At 36.2% G+C, this 8,142-nt stretch overlaps 1 protein-coding gene across 1 annotated transcript; it reads left to right on the forward strand.

Moving 5' to 3' along the window:
- The first annotated feature begins 2,591 nt into the window (after positions 1–2,591).
- On the forward strand, positions 2,592–3,536 carry LOC110202652 (olfactory receptor 2G3-like). Its single transcript, XM_020978887.1, has one exon. The coding sequence runs from the start codon at positions 2,592–2,594 to the stop codon at positions 3,534–3,536; it is 945 nt and encodes a 314-aa protein (XP_020834546.1).
- The last annotated feature ends 4,606 nt before the right edge of the window (positions 3,537–8,142 follow it).

Below are 8,142 nucleotides of genomic sequence, written 5' to 3' on the forward strand. Positions count from 1 at the left end.
AGGAAATAGAAAATCACTTTCTTGACAAATCTTTGCTAAGAAAACCCCTTGTACAATGTCTTTTGTGTCACAAAGAGTCAAACATGACTGAACAAATGAACAACAACAACAAAGATCTGAGAAGACTTAGAAGGTAGAAGAGGGTCATGTTGTGAAGGGCTTTGGATACAAAACTGGGATTTATATCTAATCCTGGAGGTAATGGGCAGCCAGTGAAATTTAATGAATGGGGGTAAGAATGACATGGTTATATATGTATTTTAGGAAGATCAGTTTGACAGCTGAATAGAGGATAGGCTGGAGTGAAGAGAGACTTCTGTCAGGCAGACCAAACAGTGGCAGTAATAATATTATAATAATTGGTCATGAGGGCCTGTGCCAGCACAACGACCTTGTGAATATGTGTTTTATTGTGGCCAGTTCCCATGGAACAAAATATATAGGCCAGCTTTTAGCAAGGGCTTGCATTTTATCACTGTTGTTCTTTGTTTTTTGTTTTTGTTTTTTTTTTTGTTCTTTGTAAAAATTCTCTTTAGCTGATTTTGGATGAAGTGAAATGTGAATGAGCTTAGAAAGAGTACCTGTGTTCTGTGATCTAATAATAATTTGAATCCCTCTTCCCGGTAACAATCCCTTCAAATTTTGTCTTTACTCTTTCAATTTATCTTAAACAAATTCCTTGCAAATGAATGTATTTATAAAGAAAAAATGTTACATAAGAATAAGCATCAGACTGATCACATTTCATCAACAAAATCAGTTTGCTGAATGAGGGAGATTTATTCCTCCTTCCTTCCTTCCTTCCTTCCTTCCTTCCTTCCTTCCTTCCTGTTTTTCTTCCTTCCTTCCCATATACTCTCCCTTGTTCAGAACATGCCTAGAATCATGCCTAGAATCATCTAGGTTTACATTATAGGGGAAAAAAATTAACAGATTAGTAAGTGCCTAGAGAAAAGTGACAGGATGGTAAAATTTGATAGTGGATTTTTGGCTTGGAAAACAGATGTTAGGGAACGTTATAAGTTTCTCCAATATTGAGAGAGATGTCATTTGGAAGAGAGATGAGACTCAATCTGCTTGATTGCAAAGAGCTGGACTAAGAGCAATGAGCAGAAACTGCAGAGGTGAATTTACTCTCCAAAAATTAAAAAAAAAATTGGAAGCAATTACAGTCATTCAGTGGTGGAATGACTAGTTTCTGTGGGTAGCAAGTTTCCCATTACTGAGTCTTCAAGTGGATGTGGGTATATGTGTAAAGGACTTCTAGATTTAGAACTTTCCTTTTTCAGGTATGAGTTATAGTAAATTATTTCTAGATACCTTCCACCGTTGAGAGTCTGTGACTTTGGTAATAATAGTGATAATGATTACAATGATTTTGTAATCTTTTATTTTTTCCTCTGTCTCTCATTGACTCAATTTCTTTTTTTCAAAGGCCTTTATTATGAACTTATCGATCATCAGCGAATGAAAACATTTGATATGCAAAGAATAAAAAAGAATTTTGCTTATGAATTCAATAACCTCTGCTGAATATCCTGGTTTTTTTGAGTATATATTCTAATTAACAGTGATAAAATCTCCCTCTTTGTGTCACCATGTTGTTTTTATCTACATATATTTGCAATCTTTTAGAGATGCTTTCTTTTACACCTCTATTGCTACCTTCCTGTGATCTTTCCTCCCACACAATGCTGCCTTTGGATAAATCCACACATAGGCTTCCATTTGGCCTGCTGTTGAGAGCTTGGCCAACTCCCCTCTCTAATCTCAGTGTCTGCTTTGTGAAGAGATGTGTGGATATATACTAACAGTTTGACTGACTCCATTTCTTTACAAACTTTCACACCAATTTATTTGTTTAAAAATCTCTGCATGAGCAACAATGGGTATTGCTATTTTTTATGAATTTATCTTTTGGTTGACATAAATGAGGTAACTATGACATAGAGGATAGCCTAGCTTCAAAAACAGGAAGACCTGGGTTGAAGTCCTGCATTTGACACATATTGGTTGTGTGACCCATATCAAGTCAATTTATCTGTAGGGTTCTAGACAGGTTTCTAACTTGCAAAGAACATAGTGACTTATACTGGTAGAGAGAATTTCTTCACTCTGGATCACCAGAGAAACCACAGGCTTAGTTTCTATCCTCTATCTCTATCTCATTGTATCTTTCACTTTCTATATGAATCTTGGTCTATGTCAATGATCTTATTTAGCATTTTATGCTACCATGCTTTCCCTCCTTTTCTCCTTTCTTTTATGCCTCCTTATTATAAGGTGTAGTTAGTGATTAATGAAAAAAAGTTCGTTGAATTGAGTTGTTTCCTTTGCCTATAGCTCTTTCTACACATCTCACTCTAGCTAACAGCTCTCTGCATCCTATCTGCTTACTGATGAATTTAGTTTCTCCTTACTTCAGTTTCTATGTGCATAATCTTGATTTCTGATCCCTTATTTGCTTATTTATTCACCATTACATTAACATACATGTATACTTACTACCTATAACTGAAACTTTCTGACATTCTTCCCACAGGATGACATATGCAAATGATTAATGGGAGGAGACTCACAGTAAAGAGACAATGAAAAGGATCAACGAGAGCAGCCCAGTAGGGTTCATCCTATTGGGTTTCTCTGACCAGCCTCAACTAGAAGTGGTCCTCCTTTTTATCATCTCCATCTTTTACATCTTGACCCTGGTGGGGAACACAACCATCATCCTGGTATCTTACCTGAACCCTAAACTTCACACCCCCATGTATTTTTTCCTTTCCAACCTTTCCTTTCTGGATCTCTGCTTCACCACCAGCATTATCCCTCAGATGTTATGGAACCTTGGGGGTCCTGATAAGAGCATCACTTACATTGGTTGTGTGATTCAGTTTTATGTGGCTCTGGGCCTGGGTTCCACTGAATGTGTTCTCCTGACTGTCATGGCTTATGATCGCTACATTGCCATCTGCCGGCCCCTTCACTATGCCATCATTATGCACCCAAGGCTTCTCAAAAAATTGGCAGCTGTGATCTGGGCCAGTGGTTTCATAGAGTCCTTGGTTCAGTCAATATTGACTTTTCAGTTGTCTCTCTGTAGTCACCACAGGGTGGATGATTTTATGTGTGAGGAGCCAGCCTTGATTAAAATTGCTGCTGTCGAGACCACCTTCTTGGAGACTGAGCTTTGCATAGCCAGTATCCTTTATGTTATAATGCCCTTGGGCTTTATCATCATCTCCTATGGATACATAGCTAGAACCACACTGAGGATAAAGTCAACTGGAAGGAGGCAGAAGGTTTGGGGGACCTGTGCTTCTCATTTGTTGGTAGTAACCTTATTCTTTGGAACCATACTTGTTGTCTACATCCAGCCCAAAAATAAGTATACTCAGAATCAGAGCAAGTTCCTTACCCTCTTCTATACTGTAGTCACCCCCACTCTCAACCCCATGATATACACCTTGAGGAACAAAGACGTTAAGGGGGCAGTGAGAAGGTTGCTATGTCAAAACCAAGGTTCTGGAGAAAAATAAACTAAGAGTTAACAAATCCTTGTTCCAGTACTTCGTTATCTATTTACATATTTCTCTAGAACCCCCAAACAAGGGCAGTCCTTTCTGATTGTATTTCCATTCAGTTGAGGAAAGCATTTGCTTTAAGATAAGCTGGAATGATTACCTTAAAGACATTACAATGTCATAAAACCTCCATTGTTAATAAGTATCCTTCCTGCCCTTTGATTAGAAGATATCAAAGTGTCATCAAGAGGTGGCAAAAAGAGCTTTTAAGTGAATTTAGTCATAGGTGGAGAATTTGGCTTTCTCTGTAGCCACCAAGATAGAAACTTCTTGCTTTCTGTGACTGTAGTAATTGCTTTCTGTAGGCTGATGTGCAAACTGAAGGCAAAAGAGGAGCAATTTAGCTCTTTTATACAAGAAATTTAGACTTTTCTCCCAGATCCCAGCCACTCTGATAGGTGATCCTTTACCTAATCTTGCCAGGAATTAGAAAACCTTGTGATTGCCATTTCCTACAATTTCCTCACTCTGCTTTCTCCCCACAACCCCTGCAAGGAATTATCTTCTTAGCACTTAACCTATTCTCTCTCTCTCCCTCTCTCTCTCTCTCTCTCTCTCTCTCTCTCTCTCTCTCTCTCTCTCTCTCCCCTTTTTTCCTTCCTTCCTTCCTTTCTTTCTTACACAGCCACCCCTTAAATTTCCTTTTTAATGGTAATATTTTTCATTCTAATTCTGTTCTTAGTAAATGTTGTTTATTCTGTGTTTCAAAAAATATTCTCTTTGATGAAAGTTTATCTGTTTTTCCATTCTAGTGAAAACAATTACATGTACCATAAAAATAAAACAAACCAACAAAAACTCAGAGTCAGGAGACTCCATTTGCTGGAGTAATTCTCTATGAAACCTTTCACACATCAATATCTGAGTAGCTCAGTTTGCTCATATGTGATACGTGAAATTGGAATAATAATATTTGACCTCTTTGATTTAAAGTACCTTGTGAAAACCAAATTCTTTCATTTCTTCATTCTTTTATTTTGATATAGACATGTGATTTTGTGTTAGTAACATCTGTTGTAGAAGCCCCCTCCACCAATTCAGATTGGCAACTCATTTGTTAATTTATAATCTTACACACTTTCATGAAGAACTGAAAGGTAAAGCAATTTACCCATGGTTGCATATGTAGTATGTGTCAGAGGCAGAATTTAAACTTAGGTCTTTCTGTTTCCAAGGACAGTCTTCTAACCATGATACCCCTCTACCTCTAACACAATGACATAAAAGTGCAAATGTCTTGTAATACTATTTATGTATATGTAATACTATTTAAGTATAAGTGTTTATTGTCAACAAGGCAAAACAGTGTCACTAACTCATTTTGATAACACCTTTGCATCAACTATCAACCTGGAAACATAATAGTTCAAAGGATCCTGATATCTGTCTTTTGGAGTTAAATTGGTCCTGGCAATATCTCCAGAAGGAATAAAGGATTTGACTAATACTAGCATGGTTGCCTTCCTTTCCCAACTGGTTGTTCTCCTTCGTTCTAGAAGAGGAACAAAATGACATCACTATGCTAGAGTAAAGTCTGACTGTGGCTGATCAGACCAATATGACCTCAGAATGTTCTACCACAGGTTGGGCACAAATAGTTCACATAGAGTATAGATGTCTCTGTCCAAATTTGTGCATCTCTTCTTTCTTTTCAGCTACCCCAATTCTGCTTTGCTCTTGGAGCACAGCTTCTTCTCTGATGTGGGCATGCCATGCTGAGCAGTCCTGTGCCAGAGTCTCCCATGTCACAAAATCAGTACCAAAATTCTTAAGAGAGACCATGACAGTATTCTGGTATTGCTTCTTCTGATCATCATGAAAACTGTAGGACTTCATGAAGCAAATAGGTAGGGACAGGTATGCTTGTCAAGAGTGGCGAGGAACATCGGGAAGCCCAACTAATATTTTAATATGGCGGTTTGAATGGAGGTCTGAGAACTATGCCTGATGTATTCAAAGGGAGACATCCCATTTCTTCTCTTGACTATAATAGTAGTTAGGCAGTATGCTGCATTCAGTGATCCAGGAACTTAAGAGAACTTAGGACGTTATAGGCCTGGTTCATAAACTAGCTTTAGTTTCTGAAGCAAATCACTCACTCCTTCATGTCTCAGTTTTACTAATCTTTGAAGTATGGACATAAGGTAATTACTCTATAGGTAATTTTATATCTCTTTTGTCTCTTGCATGCCCTTTTATGTGGTAGACGCAATTGTGTCACACAAATGTTTGCATGATGCGAATGTGGGTTTCTGAAAGGTCATTATCTTCATGGATTAGAAATAGAGTAAATAATATAGAATATAGAAATATAATAATAATGATATATATAACATTGCACATCTATGGAGAGGTGCACACAAAGTGAAGAAATGATTGATGGACAGAACTGGAAGGATGAATGAGAAAGAAGATATGCATTCACACATATATAAGTATAATTACATGAGGGATACCGCACAATAGAATAATAATTATAGTGATTTTACTATCATTATTAATAATAGTGTTAGTATAAGTATATTACTGATACTAATAGTGATAGATACTGAATTACAGGAAGGAACATATTTTCATTAATTCACTCAGTAACATCATAGGATACCCTATTTTTGGTAATTCCATTGTAACTTTCCTAATTCTTGAGGTTTAAAATCTGAGAGCCATCTTAGTCTCCTCCCTACGTCTCAACATATCCAATTAGCTATTAATCAGTTAGTTTTTACTCTGCAATATTTTTTACTTTATCCCTTCCTCTCTATTCTCATTACTAACACCTAAACTGACACCCTATCATCTCTCAGTTAGACTATTACAATAGCCTCTGGACAGTACCTTTCTCTCCAGGCTCTCCCCTTAGATTCACCACATTATTCCTATGTAAATCCTGTTTTGAATAGTTTTCTTTTAGAGTCTATAGAAAGTGATACTGTCTCATCAAAAGCAGATAAAATGTTAAGAAGAGGAATGTATACTGGCAATTAAAAGAATCCATCAAGAACTTGGATAATTGTGAAGTATTTCTTGCTACAGAACCATGGACAACATGTATATATTATTTGGTGGCGTACTGGAATCAGCTCCAAACTAGCTCTTGAAAACTGATTGTTATGTTTTTAGTGTAAGCATTTACACACTGGGTATCAGAAAATGCCACAGGGCCTAATTTATTGTTTTGTTGATTATCTAGACCAGGGTATTTGTTTTTTGAAGTTTGGATTCAATCAAAGGGCCACACTTGAGGACCTAGAGGCCACAGGTTCCATACCCCTAGTCTAGACTTAAAGAAAGTGATGGAGAATAATGTTAGTAATACAGATTAAAATTCAAAGTGTGTTGTGTGTACATTTTTGGGGAGCAATTTGATAAACATTTACTGATGAACCCTTTACTGTGGGCCATGAGGGTCTGTGAAGAGGCTGTATGGAGCACAGATAGGAAGTAGATGAGAACAAACTTCTATGTTAGAACTATTTTAATTCTTGAATTATAAATAATAGTAATAACAATAGGTAGCATTTACTTAGCACTTTGTAGTTTGCAACATGTTTTACAAACATTTCATTTTATCCTCACAATAACTGTCTGAGGCAGTTGCAATTATTGTCCTCATTTTACAGATGAGGAAACTGAGGAAGACAGATGTTAAATGATTTGTCCAGCTGGTAAGTGTCTAAGTCAGGATTCAAATTAAAATCATTCTGACTCTAAATCTAGCATTCTATATGCTAGAATTGCATGAAAGCTCTATGAGTAATTGCCAAGTACAGACATATCTTGAAGAGATTGTTTCCTCTAGTTATTGAATAAAAAGGAAATAATCCTGCTATATATTTATCAAGCAGGTTAACAAGAGACTTTAATCAGTATCAGGAGTGAACTAAATAGGTTAAGACTAAGGTTCTAGAGAACTGAAGAGGACTAAACTCCTATTACAGTATATTAAGAGTTTGAGGTTACTTGGGGTATGACATTCATCATAATTAAAATATTACACACATTTGTATTTTATATTTATTAATGTCTCCATTTGTCAAATAAATTGTATTTATTTAAATTTTGCAGTGTTATTTGAATATAGAAAATTAAGAATAATTGTTATTGGGAAAGGAGGTCTCTATATTGTTAATAAATATTATTTAATAAATTTCAATGGGGGTTAAAGTTAATTAATTAATTACAGTAGATTTACAGTCTATTAATGAGAAATACATTACTATAACATATGCCTAGATTGCTATGAATCTTTGGATGATAAGATTTAATATATAGCAAAATCAAGTGATGAGTTGTAAATGGATGATGAACAACTTGGAAAGACTTAAGAACTCTGATCAGCACAATGATCAACCACAGTTCCAGAGAAACAGTGATTTTGAATGCTGCTGCTCACTTTCTAACAGAGTGGTGATAGTCTAGAATAATTCGAGATACACAAAGTGAGATACTCATCCCTGGCCTCATCTAATGTGTTTTGCTTGAGTAGATGTATTTGTTCTATGGGGTTTGTTTTTCTTTTTCTTGCAGGGAAAGTGAAGATGGGAAGGTGATAAGAGAGCTA

This window comes from Phascolarctos cinereus, unplaced genomic scaffold (genome assembly GCF_003287225.1).
Source record: "Phascolarctos cinereus isolate Bilbo 61053 unplaced genomic scaffold, phaCin_HiC Scaffold_5;HRSCAF=322, whole genome shotgun sequence".
Taxonomy (NCBI): Eukaryota; Metazoa; Chordata; class Mammalia; order Diprotodontia; family Phascolarctidae; genus Phascolarctos; species Phascolarctos cinereus.

What these genes read in the sequence shown, in the direction of transcription:
- LOC110202652 (XM_020978887.1), top strand. Translation starts at nt 2,592, where the DNA reads ATGAAAAGGATCAACGAGAGCAGCCCAGTAGGGTTCATCCTATTGGGT.